Source organism: Nuphar pumila, chromosome 12 (assembly GCF_984573655.1).
Source record: "Nuphar pumila chromosome 12, dmNupPumi1.hap1.1, whole genome shotgun sequence".
Classification (NCBI taxonomy): domain Eukaryota; kingdom Viridiplantae; phylum Streptophyta; class Magnoliopsida; order Nymphaeales; family Nymphaeaceae; genus Nuphar; species Nuphar pumila.
The window spans coordinates 29819091-29833881 of NC_143260.1; the positions used below are offsets into that span (position 1 = coordinate 29819091).

The following is a 14791-nucleotide window of genomic DNA, read 5'->3' on the forward strand; positions in this document are numbered from 1 at the left end:
TCACATCCATGATCCGAAAGTTGAGAGACGAAAAGCAAATTCAAATTTAATTTTGGAATAAATCTAACTTTAGGAACAAAAAAAATCTTGTTTTTCAAAGTCTCCAATTCCTTTAATTTCAAGAGAAGCCCCATCCGCAGTAGAAACAAAGGATGAGAGGTTTTTAGAATAATTGGTCAGTATAAAAGCATTTGGAGTCATATGAAAGGATGCACCTGAGTCTAATAGCCAAAGAATTTTACCTGGAGGAGAGAAGAAGGACGCAACGACTCTCGAGATTGATCCCTTGAGGAGTGGTTGAAGAGCTTCAATAATTTGATTTAGAGATAGATTGGCATTGTTGGAGGTAGACGGTGTCTCCTCTTGGAAGGTTTCATTTGGGACACACGGGTTTTATGTGCCCTGGTTCTTTACAAAAATGACACACGATTTTACTGTAGTCTCTTCTTCCATAATGTCCGTTATTTTCTCTTCCTCGATTCTTGTTGAAGTGAGGAGGTTTATAAGATTTGACATTGCTCCCCAGTCTAGATACAACGTAAGCTCCTTCATCCTCGTTTTTAGAGGGGATGGCCAACACATTTTAATTGGTTTTATTCATTCCCAATCTAGTTTCTTCTCTACTTAATTTGGTAAGAACATCTTCTAAAGGTGGAGAAGAAAAAAAAGATAAAATAGAGGATCTAGACTCTTCGAACTCGGGTTTAAGCCCATTTAAGAAATTAAAAAAGTGATCATCTTCAAGTTGTTTTTGCCTCAATTCGATTGCCTCTCCACTCCATTTAGGTTCAAGGAGAGCAAGTTCATCCCAAATAGCCGATAATTCGGCAAAATATTCTCTAACCGACATCTCTCCTTGATGAAGAGTTAAGGCCTTCTTTTGAAGGTAATATTTATGGGACAAGTCTCTTGATGTATACATTCGTTCAAGATACTCCCATACTTGATATGCTTTCTTGAATTTCAATATATTGGCATTAATCTTTGTCTCCACCAAAGAGAAAAACCATGAAAGGATTTTGTAGTTTTTCATCTCCCACTCTTCATGCCTTTTATTGTATTCTTCAAAAACTTTTTCTCTTTCTTCTCCGTCAAGAACCTTAATCTCCCCCTTTTCAAATATAGTGATTTTAGGTTCGGGTTCGAGAATAGTTCCTTGAACATATCCCCAAAGACCCTTACCTTTGATATGGGCCTCTATATTCCCGACCCATATATGATAATTAGATCCATTTAATTTGAAGTCAAGAGAGAAGTGAGAGTCCTTTTTGCTCATTAGAGAGAAGTAGAAAGAGAAGAGATGCGTACCACAAGGAGATATAAGGTCCTACTCGATGTAGGATGCTTCTAAAATATTGAATGAAGAAACTAGTCTTTATCCTGATCACCAACACTTGATGGCACACTTTTCAATGCACCCAGTAAAGAGAACAAAATACATGATCTTCTTTTCTCCCAACCTCTCTTTGATACCATGTAAAAATATCTTCAAAGATGTGCACTACAAGAACAAGCTCCACAAAGGGATATGTGTACAAAGACACACCAAGAACACTTGAATAAAAAGTACACAGGTACAAAGAGAACACTTGGAATGCAAAAGATTGAATCTATTAAGCAAAGGTGAGCACAAAGGCTCCCAAAAGAATGAGTTACAATAGAGGGGATACACCCCTATTTATAATACAAGAGGAGACCAAAAGGAGGGGCTCCTACTAGACGTTGGAGCCCCTCCAACGGTTAGAAATCTAACCGTTGGAGGGGGGTCCAACGTCTCCCCCTCCTTTGACTTTTAGTCAAAAAGGTAGAAAGAAAAAAAGAAAAAGAAAAATAAAAAGAAAAAGAAAAAGAAAAAGAAAAAGAAAAAGAAAAAGAAAAAGAAGAAAAGTTACATGCACATTCACAAGTGTGAATATGCGTAAAATAGGAAAGGACAAAAAAGCCCCTGGGGCTACATAAAGAAAGAAATATATATATATATATATATATATATATATATATATATATATATACACACACACATGAGTTTATACAATTTAACAGTTAGTCCCGTCAAATTTTACAGGTATGATTTGAATATTTTCCTTGTCCATTCTCACCAACAACCCTCAAACTACTATATTCCTGCACAAGCACAAGTAACCAGCAACAAAGAAGCACCAAGACACACATAATAGGCACTTCTATATCAAAGGGCTCACACCAACAACCAAGATACAACCCTCTCACATTCACCCAACAGCATATACCAATTGACTATGCCAAAAGATTGTTAATGATAGCTTCAATAACACCAAGATTCAACACCAACGAACACAATGCATGTAAACACAACAAACAACAACAAATGAGATAGAAATAAGGCCTCTATAGTAGTCGACTATGACAGAACACACAAAAAATTCAGTCATCTTCTTATATAAGAACTCAAGATCTTCTCAAAACTTCACCAAAATCACCTAAACACTACATAAAATGACTAGTAACTGATTTCTTAGGCAAAAACAATCCAAAAGCATCCAAACCAATCACTAACAAACACTGATATGATTGGAATAGGCAGAAATCCAAAACAGAACCCTATTTATTGCCACTTTCAGAAAATTCAAAGAAATTCCAATAGTTGTTCAATCAAAGAGAATTTTGATTTGGATTACTTCTAAAATCACACTCTTGCTATCCCTTACCTCATCCAAGTGATTTCCCTTCAATTGTGCTGACATCAGCAAGGGGGCATGCAAAACAAGGTCTGATTGCAGCAATGCATAATGAGGTTTTCCCCCCTCTGATGCACTGCAAAGAATCTTAATCTTGATTTGTGTATGGCTCTGATACCATATACAAATTCAAGAAGATAGGGCAACCACTATGAAAGAAGAGAAGAATAGAAGGAGAAAACCATAAAACTTCATTAGCTAGCAAAATTGCAAAAGATACATCTTAAAGGGGGACACCTTTCATGGTTTAAAATACAAGAATGCTCCTCGTAAACAATATTTTGTACAAGAATATGGGAGGATAGCATAAAGCATACAATTACAAATATGATACAACCATATTACACTTCTCAACACTAAAGAGTTTCACCCTCTATGTTCCATGTGAAATTAAGAGATAAGGGCTCTCATACTCTTCTGTGATACTGATTGATAGCTCAAATTAGGGAAGTTTTCAAAACGACACCTAAGTTTTGGGCATAATTTGAAAATGCACCCAACATTTGGAAAATGTCAAAAGGGCACCAAAGATTTTTCTTGATGTAAATAAAAACAAACATCTTTAAAAATAAACTGCAGTTATTACTAACCTGTCTTGGGTTTGTACAAGGAAAGTACTGTTTTACCTTCAATGTTCTATTAGAATATCAATTGTACTTGGGTTGCAAGGCTTATGGATTAGGTGGTTTTAATTTGTGACATCCTCCTCTCTGAATTTCTGATTTTATTGTTTTTGACTTATCCTTGAAAAGTATTCATATTTAGATCATCATTATCCCCATGTCCCCATGCCACAATAAAGCAGTTTCAATTAATTGTAGAAAATATAATTTGAAGTTTGAGAGAAAAGAAGTGATTAATAAATGTTTAAATGTCATATTCGAGATTTCACTATAAATTTAATACCAAAACTGTTCTTTTTTATTTTTGAATAACCATAACTAAATTTAGTTGCATTTTTTAATTATGCTGAAAACATAGGTGCCGAATTGGGAATCACCCTGAAATTATTATTCATTTGTTATAATGTTTTCAAAGCAAGACATCCGCTTGGTTTAGTTATCTCTCTGCAGCAGTTTGATATAGATGGATTTTCTTAGCTGTGAATTTGTTGCTTGCAATGCGTGATTCAGCATAGTGCAGTGTTTCATGATGACTTTTTGTGTAACCAATTATAATATATCTTGTTCCTGTTAATTTCAACAGATAGTTTTCAGCCAGCTGGACGAGAACTTGTAGCTGGAATTTCAGCTGGTTTTCCTGGTTATGTACCCTCTGATACATCTGCCATGGCTAGCCAACGTTTGTGGAGAACTGGTGATCCTCTTCTAGCTTCTTCAGACTTCCGACAGAATGATGTAAGTGACTTTATATTGGGAACAGAACATAGATGTCTTCCATTGTCGTTTTACTTTCAGATTAGAATTGTAATCTCTGTGGATTAGTTTCTAACATCTGACACATATTGTCAGATTCCATCACTAAAATCTAGTACGTACGCTTTGAATGATATTGTGGGTATTGGCGAACTTCCTAGGCCAGGACTAGGTGGAGTCAGTGCTGGAACAAGTTTGGGAGGGTTTTCAAGTTCATTTGAAGATCCACTTTTGCTTAGCAGAAGGCGAGATCCACTAAGCATAAATCCTGTCATTCCACCGGTACTTCCTGAAAGGGCTGTCTCTTCTCTGATAAAGCCTGATGTTCTCTCTGAGGACACTAACATGCTATTTGTTGAAGGACTTCCAAGTGACTGTACGAGAAGGGAAGTGGCTCGTATCCTTTGAGACATTTATTTGCTTTCTTATTGTATTATGCACTTCATTATTGTTATATCTTTTGGAACTCCTCAGCAATCTTCTCAAGATCTTTTCCGCCCCTTTATTGGCTTTAAGGATATCAAAGTGATTCACAAGGAGCCTATACAGGTATGTTGTATTATCATCTCCTTTACTTTTTTCAGCTGTGCTCTTTCTGCAGATGAACTTTATGTGCGGAAAGATATAAGATACTATTTCATTATGTAAAATATGTTCAAGTTTCTTAGGGTCTCCCTTTTGTTTTATTCTCTCTCTGTCTCCTTTTTATTGGTTGTGGATACTGGAAAACCTGATCTTGGGTTATCAAACTCTAAGAAAGCTACCTTGTGTGATATGTGTGTCAAAAAGGCACAAGAGGCACTATTTTTGTATTAATAATTGTACAGAAGGGAACACTATATGGGAATAAATTGGAGTGACCCTGTGAGGTAGGTTCTACACCATTCATGCTCTTAAAAGTGGAGCAGTGGTTTTTTTATGCCTATGGCATTTCTTTTCATCAACCCAGCCCTGGCCACTTCATCCAACTTGTACAAGGTTCTTGGAAATTTTTGTATCGTCTATCCGAGTGGCTGGTCATGTGTATACATGTTTCATCCACCACTTCACGGCATGCATCTTGGGTCATTTTTCTGATTTTAGAGGGCTTGATATTGCTTGGTTTCATCCAGTGGAACTGTTTATTTTTTCCGCTATAGTGGCATCACATGGTCATATTTTAAGTAGTTAGCTGGAGATGGCAGGATCAAGATAGTAAGTAATGTTGGGAAGATTTAAGATTTTACTTGAGTTGCATTGTTGTCATAACCTGGAACTTCTTTTGAAGATTTCTCTAATTCAGACACAATACTAGCAGCGAGTTGCTTTTGAGTATGTCAATCAAGAAAGAGTAGTGGTCCAGAAGATCTAAGTGATCATGTAGAGATAACTTTTGATGTTGCTGCTCCTTTGCAGCAACCCTAATTTATGCACAATGACATGGGCTACTCATGGTGCATGAATTTTATGAATACATTATTTCTTGAGTGCAGTTCACCAGAACAATATGGAAAAATGAAAACATGATCACTAGTGTCGTTCTTTGCAATTCCCTGGTGAGGGTTTTTTGTGGGAGAATTTTGGCATTTTAAATGCTGAAAAATGTAAAGAATAATAAAAAGATATGATCTAATGGGGTTTTAGTAGCATTTTTCTAATGAATACATAAATAAGCAATTAAAGAATTTTTTAAAAGATAAAAGAAGCAAAGAATAAAAAAATGTATACTTAAAATTTTAGAAACAGGAATTGTTTAAAAAATATCACGGTGTTATCATGATACTAATGAAAATATCACCATGTTTTTACATTTTTATTGGCTGTTGTGAGAAAACACTAATATTCGATATTTTCATGACAACAATTTGGCAACTATGAATGGAACATATGGAATGGACCATAGTCACATATCGTTCAAGGTAATTTCTCGATGAGGGTTTTTCTCGGGGATATTTTCAAAAAGTGTTTTTTCTCAGAAAAATCTTGGAAGCTCTAAAAATTAAAAAATTATAGATAATAATAAGAAACATAGGAAAATAATAGATTTATTATTATTTTTCTTGCAAAAAATATAAAGAAACAAGTTTTAAAAGTTTTTAAAATACGAAAGAAACCAAAAAATAGAAAACTGAACTTAAAATATATAAAAATAAGATTTTTAAAAAATATGACATATCGTGATAATATCACAATAATATTTTGATATTTTCATTTTGGCGATATTTTGAAAATATCATGATATTTTGAAAATATCACAATATTTTGCTGGTATTATCGGCCTAGGTGAAAATGCCGATAATATCATGATGTTTTCAAAATATCAGTGATATCTGGTGACACCAGAATGGACCAACTCTTTGTTTGACAAAAAGTGGAACATGAAGAAATATACCTAGTATTTATTAGTAAAAAAAATGAAGACTGATCTACTTTCGTTTTTAATGTGCAGACTATCCATGTTGAGAGGAAAATGTAAGACTAGACATCTTCAGAAGTATATTTGTTATTTTACACATAACATGTACTATTGTAAAACAATTGTGTGGATTCTTTATGTAATTCAAGTTATTACACATAACATATAAGGGACGTCAACCAAGAAATAGCAAATGTATGTTTACTAGTGACTGTCTCATATCTATTCCATTTCTCTTTCTATTCTCCTTGCCCAATCTCTCCTTTGTCTAGGACAAGATTCCCGAGGCAAACCTTATGGTAATGAGTAATGACATTGAAGTTCAAAGACTGTAGATGTATCCAAATAAAATGTAAAGTATAAAAGACCTATGAGCATTGCGTTACTTTTTAGGCATGGAAGTTGCAAGATCTTGGAAAGGAATTATTATATCTCAGCAAAAGTATGTTCTTGATCCTCTCAAAGAGACTAAGTTGTTTTGATATAAGGTAGTAAATACTTCAATAAGCCAAACCTTGTAAATTAGTGGCTAAGAATGATGTAGTTGGACGATAACGAAGGTTAGTTTCTAAGCAAAGTTACCTAACCATCATGACTTGATGTAGTTTACGTAGTTAATGGTAAGTTGTTTCACACGTGCCCCTCTTTTTTCTCATATGATAGTTGTGAAACACTTTTTTTTGAGAAGTTGTGAAACACATTTAATATACTTTAAAACTGTAAATAAGAGTCTGATGTTAATCATGGTTATCATAATGTTCAAGAACATAATGATGTAAATTGGGCTCATTTTATAGGAGCTAAAGGGCCCACCTTGAGATATTGTGCATCTGTTGGAGGTAATCTAGTTTCTTGGAGAAGCAAGTAAAAGAAAGTGGTATGTCAAACTAGTGTTTAGAGTTTTCTTTAGAGAAAACAAAAGTATTATTAATCAATTTTTTTGATAATCATTATTAATCTAGATTTAAAGCAAATACATGCAGTCAACTATTTAAGAATGACAAGTTGGCAATATGGATTAGCAAGATTGGAAGAGTCAGAGCCCATAATGGTCTTAACGGTAGTTACCAGAATCACTTACATTACTTGGAACTCACGATTCCTGGGAAGCAGAATTGATTAGGAATTATGATTCACTGAGGAAAATCGCTTCTTATAACACGTAAATCCTGAAACTCATGATTGAAATCCTGATGCTTTCAAGAAACCTGATTCTTATGAGATGAAAATCCCGGTTCCTTTACATGGAATCAGGACTCCTGAGGGAATCCCAACTCCCATGTTTAGAAATCGTGGTTCCTTCAGGAATTTCGATTCTTTGAAAATCTTGACCCTAATGCTCATGCTATTTCTAAAACAGTCACTTCCCAATCCTCAAAAAAATTCAAAGGACCGTTCCCAATTCCGATTCTCGTACAGCTTCCCCATTTTGATTTCTGCTTTGGTAACTGTAGAAGATGAACCGACCCTGAGAGAGAGAGAGAGAGAGAGAGAGAGAGAGAGAGAGAGAGAGAGAGAGAGAGAGAGAGACGGCTGAACATGAAAACAGAAATCGTTAATCATCATTAGGGCTTCTCTCTATATTAAATAGAGAGAGGCAAAACAAAGAAATTACATCTAAGACCTTATGAAAAAAGTATTTCAGAAAACCTCTAATAAAGAACAACTTAACCTAAAAACCACCTATTCTCAACACTCCCCCCCAAGCTGGAGCATAGATATCTATCATGCTCAGCTTGTCACAGCATCTGGAGAAATTAGGCCTAGCAAGAGGCTTTGTAAACATATCTGCAACTTGGTCTTCAGACTTTAGGTATTTTGTAGTGATATGACCAGCTTGAATCATATCTCTTACATAGTGACAATCAACCTCAATGTGCTTTGTTCTCTCATGAAAGACAGGATTGTTTGCTATATATGTTGCCGCTTTGTTATCACACATCATGGTTATTGGAGAGGAAACCTTCACCTGGAGATCATTAAGAACAGTGCGAACCCATATCAATTCAGCAGCTGTTTGGGCCATAGCCCGATATTCTGATTCTGCACTCGAACTGGAAACCACATTTTGTTTCTTACTTCTCCATGAAATCAAGTTGTCTCCCAGAAACACACAGAATCCTGTGGTAGACTTTCTATCTACTACAGATCCAGCATAGTCAGCATCAGAATAAGCTACTATCTCCAGTGTTCCACCTTTCTTGAACAGTAACCCCTTTCCAGGAGAGGACTTTAGATATCTGAGAATCATTATGGCTGCATTCCAGTGTACCTCAGTTGGTTTGTCCATGAACTGGCTAACTTTGCTTACTGCTAAAGCAATATCTGGTCTGGTCACAGTTACATATAGTAACTTCCTTACTAGTGAGCGATAGCGTTTGCTATCAACAGGTTTTGACCCTTCTTCAACCAACTGAACTTTATGGTCCATGGGAATATTTGCTGGTTTAGCTTCCAACATGCCTGTTTCCTTTAATAAGTCAAGAACATACTTCCGTTGAGACAGAACCATCCCTTCACGGCTTCTAGCAACTTCTATACCCAGAAAATACCTGAGTGAACCAAGGTCTTTTGTAACAAAGTGTTTGTGAAGATGAGCTTTTGTGGCTTCAATAGCTTTCACATCATCTCCTGTAAGAATGATGTCATCCACATATACTACCATAACAACTATGCCAGAGCTAGTTTTCTTTATAAAAAGAGTATGATCTGCTTCTGATCTGTTAAAACCAAAGCTTGACATCACTTCAAACAACTTTTGAAACCATGCACGAGGACTTTGTTTCAAGCCATAAATCGCCTTTCTCAATTTGCACACCTTATGACACTCCCCCTCAACCTCAAAACCTGGAGGTTGTTGCATGTAAACGGTCTCAGAGAGATCCCCATAAAGAAATGCATTTTTCACATCTAATTGACACAAGTTCCAGCCATGCTGAACAGCTACTGAGAGAACAAGACGGATGATACCCATCCGTGCAACAGGAGAAAACGTTTCAAAGAAGTCAATTCCATATGTCTGGGTATATCCTTTCGCGACTAATCTGGCCTTGTACCTTTCAATAGAACCATCAGATTTATACTTTATTGTATATACCCATTTACAACCAACAATGTCAGCATCTGCTGGGGAATCAACTAGATCCCAGGTATGCTGAGATACCAAAGCTGTCATTTCTTCTTGCATAGCCATCTTCCAGCGATTATCAAGTGCTGCCTGCTGATAGTTCAGAGGAATGGTTTCAGCAGACAAGGCTGAAATAAAAGACTTCATTTTATGTCCAATTTTGGCATGGGAGACAAAATGAGCTATGGGATATAAGGTGCATTGTCTTGTCCCTTTTCGTAGAGCAATAGGCCTGTTATCATCATCCTGAAGAACACTATTGTCAGTAGAACTTACCTCAGGAGAAGAAGAAGATGAAGGCTCTTGCGGAAGTGGAGCTCTACGCACATATACCAATGGAGGATTATTAAATCTGGAAGAGGATGAAGTTTGGTTCGGTAAGGAGGGCACAGATTCCAAAGGAAAAGGAGGTATAGGTAATGGAAAAGACTCAGCTGGATCAACCTGCAGCGGAGAACCGAAACTAGAGTAATATGGAGAGGATTCCAGGAAAGATACGTCCGCACTGACATACTCTCGGCGAGAAATAGGATCATAACATCGATAGCCCTTCTGATTTTTCGGATAACCAATAAATATGCATTTCGTAGCTTGAGCTGCTAATTTATCACGGTCAGGGCCAAGTTTATGAACAAAACAAACACATCCAAATATTTTTGGTGAGAAAGAAAAAAGTGGGGCATTAGGTTTTAGGATATGTAATGGAATTTGATCACCCACAGAAGACGAAGGCATGCGGTTGATCAGATAGCAAGCAGTGGTAATCGCATCACCCCAGTATGACGCAGGAACATTGGATTGAATCATAATGGTCCTTGCAACATCAAGGAGGTGCCGATGTTTTCGCTCAGCCACCCCATTTTGTTGAGATGAATAGGCACAGAAAGTTTGGGGTTGGATGCCATGATCTTGGTAAAATTGTAACAAATCTTTTGATTTAAACTCAAGAGCATTATCAGTGCGAACAATCTTGACAATAGATTCAAACTGAGTTTTTATTTCAAGAATTAGGGATTTGATAAGACTTGAAACTTCAAATCGTTCTTTTATTAAAAATACCCATGATAACTTAGAGAAATCATCAACAATAACAAGATAATACTGACACTGAGTCCTAGTAGGAATCTTACTAGGACCCCATACATCTGCATGAAGAAGTTCAAAAACTTTATTACTAGACTGACTCTGACTCAAAGGGAACGAACTTCGATGATGCTTGCCCAACTGACATGCTTCACACTGAAATGATGTGGTGGAAGAAATCTGAGGAAAGACCGACCGAAGCTTTGACAATGAAGGATGACCAAGACGACGATGCCACTGAACAGGGCTGAATGAATGATCCACTGCAGCATGAACAGAACCCATTGGATGATGTAGGTAGTAAATTCCATTTTCTTCATAGCCTCCACCAATCTTCTTCCCCGTCAGCAAATCCTGAAAATGACAACCCATTGGATCAAATATTACTCTACAATTTTGTTCTTTTATAAGGCAACTAACAGAAAGTAAACTTTGAGGAAAGTTTGGAGCATGAAGAGCATTTTTCAACTGTAATGAGGAGGATATAGAAATATTTCCCTGACCAACAACCGGGGAGGAGCTCCCATCGGCTAATGAGACTCCAAGTTGAGCCTTAATGACCTTTAGATCTGAAAAGACACGAGAATTTCCACACAAATGTCTGGATGCACCAGAGTCAATAACCCACTTACTATCATTCGGATGGAGATGATTCCCGGTTGAATAGGCAATACCAGCTACAGGAGAACTGGAACTCAAAGGTCGGAGAGCAATCAACTCATCATATTCCGCACGACTAAGGGTGATACTACTTTCATTTGCAGTGATATTCTCTTGTGCATTAGTTGCCTCAATAGTAGTAACATGAGCTTTAGGATTATATGACTTTGATGCAGAAGAGATTGGCCGACCATGCTTATCCCAACAACGATCTTCTAAATGTCCAGATTTTCCACAGAATGTACATTGAAGCTTTCCTCTGCCTCCCATACCACGTCCACGTCCTCGTCCTCTGATATTCTGAATATTTCCACGGCCATAACTAGATGGGGCAACAAGAGCAGATGTCTGAGTCACAGGCTGAGATTGTGGCAGAGATATCGCAAGTCTACTCAGACGATTGTAAGCGTCAGCAAGAGTCGGAACATCTGAACCAGTCAACATTTGAACTTTTGCAACAGAAAAATCTGAAGAGAGACCTGTAAGAAAACGAGCAACCATGGTTTGTTCTTGATGATCCTTTTGCTTCGAGCAACACAGAGGCTGGTGAGCATTAAGTCTTTCAAACGCAGCTTTGACAGAGGCATAGTACTGGGCCAATGTCTGATCTCCCTGTTGCAAGTTATATATTTCTTGTTCGACTTGTAGGACACGACTCACATTCGTTTCTTGTGAGTATGTATCACGAAGATTGTCCCACATTAGTTTGGCTGTATTATAGTAGATCAATCCATCTGCAATATGGGGTTCGACACTGTTCATGATCCATGACATAACTATGTCATTATCTTCATCCCAAGTAACATATTTTCCCAATTTCTCAGTGGGTTCGCCTTCCAACAAAATATGTTTTCGACGATGTCCAGATACCGACATCATAAAAGTTCTGGACCACCTGGCATAGTTGGTTTCATTCAACCTAACAGAAGAGCCATACGAGAAGGGGTTGACAAACGACTTATACTCCCCAATATGTTCCATTTTGGAATCACCTTTCGACGTTTCAGCCATACCAAAAAAAAACTCACTTGAACAACAAGTGTTCAAGGGAAAAAAAAATCTTCAACTCAGCAGGAAACCACTCCTGCTGTTCCACAAAATAAAGTTCAATCCAGCAGGAAATCACATCTGCTATTTTCCATGACAGAAGAGTAACTTCAGCTTCCGTGCTTCCTTAAAACCAACACTCGACACAACAGGGAGTTAAAAAAAATAATTTCAGTTGCTGTAGTTACCACAGAAATCCCGATCCTTGCTGCACCCAAACTCATCACCACACATGATAGAATGCAGTCGCAAGACACAATGTTAACTAAACCTGCTGTTCTCCAACATATACGACATGACATCCAATAAATATCACACAAAATCAGCTTCTGCAAGAACTCAACACTTACGGCCACACAAAAAAAATTCTGTTGCTCCCAAACAGCAGGAACACACCTCGACGAGAATTCAGCACTCACGACAACAGGAAAAAATTCTGTTATTTCCACCCATCAGGAATATCCTTCGACAACTTATGAACCAAAACACAACTCGTCATAGCAGCAACCAGACTCGGCACCACCAGGTCGCAGCAAACTCCCAACAGCGTAGGTAGTCACGAGGAGAGAAAACAAAAAAAGAAAGACGAGGAGATACGACACACACAGCAGGCATCCACGGCCAGCAGATGATACGACACCCACAGCAGGCATCCACGACCAGCAGAATGCCAAAAAAAAATATTTACAGTGTTGACCTGATTAGAACATTACTCAGCGTGATCGAAGTTTGATCACGATCATGAGAGCCTCCATGAATCGACTGAGTTCTGGTAGAGCACGATCACGCTCCCACGTCACAGTCGATATCTCGATCACGCTCCCACGTCACAGTCGATCACGTTCCCACGATCGACTGAGGCTCTGATACCATGTAGAAGATGAACCGACCCCGAGAGAGAGAGAGAGAGAGAGAGAGAGAGAGAGAGAGAGAGAGAGAGAGAGAGAGAGAGAGAGAGAGAGACGGCTGAACATGAAAGCAGAAATCGTTAATCATCATTAGGGCTTCTCTCTATATTAAATAGAGAGAGGCAAAACAAAGAAATTACATCTAAGACCTTATGAAAAAAGTATTTCAGAAAACCTCTAATAAAGAACAACTTAACCTAAAAACCACCTATTCTCAACAGTAACTATGGTCTTAACAAAGACAAGGCACTTCCATTTCATTGTGTCACATTATAGTACACCCATTAGATTTTGATAGAGCACTATCAAAAAACAATTGATTGTTCCTTCTTTCCAATTTGTCCACCATGTCATGGATAACTAACATCTCGACACTTGGAACTGGGGCTTGTTATTCCGTAAGGTAACTAGCTTGAGAATAAGATCTCTAATTGGACATGAAGCTTGTTAGTCAAAATATATCCTTTGTGAAGTGGGTATTAAAGCTTCCATGAGCTTGTACCATGATAACAACACAACAATTAAAATAACTTTTAATCCGGTTTACTATGAGCAGACAAGCAAATAGATATAGATTGCCACTTCATTTGTAAAAAGATTGAAGATAAGTTGTCTTATATGTGAGGTCACTAAATCAATTATCTAACATTTTTAGAAAGGCCAAAGGAATTGGCTCTTGGAGATTATTGACAAGTTGGTGATGATTGACATCGTTGCCTCAACTTGAGGCGGTAAAGAGACACTTTTAAGATCTTGCTTATCTCTTTTATGTTGATTATGTATGTTTTCTTCTTGGTTCTTGACCAAGGGTAATACTTTGCACTGTTGATCTTGTATTATTTGTTGTATTGGTGATGAATAAATTGAGAGATTTCTCTCTCTTCATATCTTCTTTGATTATGATGTAAATTCATAAGCCATTGTCACTTTCTTCATGTCCTCATCCACATTGGACTATTAGACTCTATTTGGAAGCTCATACTTGGGGTCAAAAATATGGAATCCATGAATTTGAAAATGGAGTTGGGTTTGGTGGATTTGAGAACAACATCAATTGCTGGAAGCACCTAAAAGGGTACCACTTGATTCTAGTAGAACATTTCTTAAGCTGTTTGGGATTCCGCTGGACACTTCGTAACCTTCCCCATTGGAAAACAGTGTGTGTGTTTGAGAGAGAAAGAGAGACCCATTTGGACGGAAAAGTGGACAACACATACTTTTGTCACACAAAACTACCTTTCTTTTACCTTTTTTTTGTGGTCGAGGTCATAGTCGAGCTTCAACCATCAGTTTTGAATCATCTTACCAAGGGGGGCTGTGAACTTGTTGCTTCTGTAATGAAATATGCGAAAATACAAAACGAGGGTCTGTAAGGGCTTATAAAATCATAAACACAAAGTGCACACGCACATACACAAGTCCAACTAAGGGGCAATAGAAGAGCACAAAGGCACTACACAAGCACTAAGTGCATTCAA

General features: G+C 37.4%; 1 protein-coding gene across 2 annotated transcripts in view; it reads left to right on the forward strand.

Annotated features, from left to right (window-relative positions):
• LOC149820478 (RNA-binding protein 1-like) overlaps window positions 1–14791 on the forward strand; it is a 39483-nt gene that overhangs the window by 16320 nt on the left and 8372 nt on the right. For both annotated transcript variants that reach the window (XM_089983874.1, XM_089983873.1), the window contains exons 2-4: window positions 3924–4075; window positions 4190–4490; window positions 4581–4642. In XM_089983874.1, the coding sequence (XP_089840000.1) occupies window positions 3924–4075; window positions 4190–4490; window positions 4581–4642 (515 nt within the window). The remainder of the gene's footprint in view (window positions 1–3923; window positions 4076–4189; window positions 4491–4580; window positions 4643–14791) is intronic.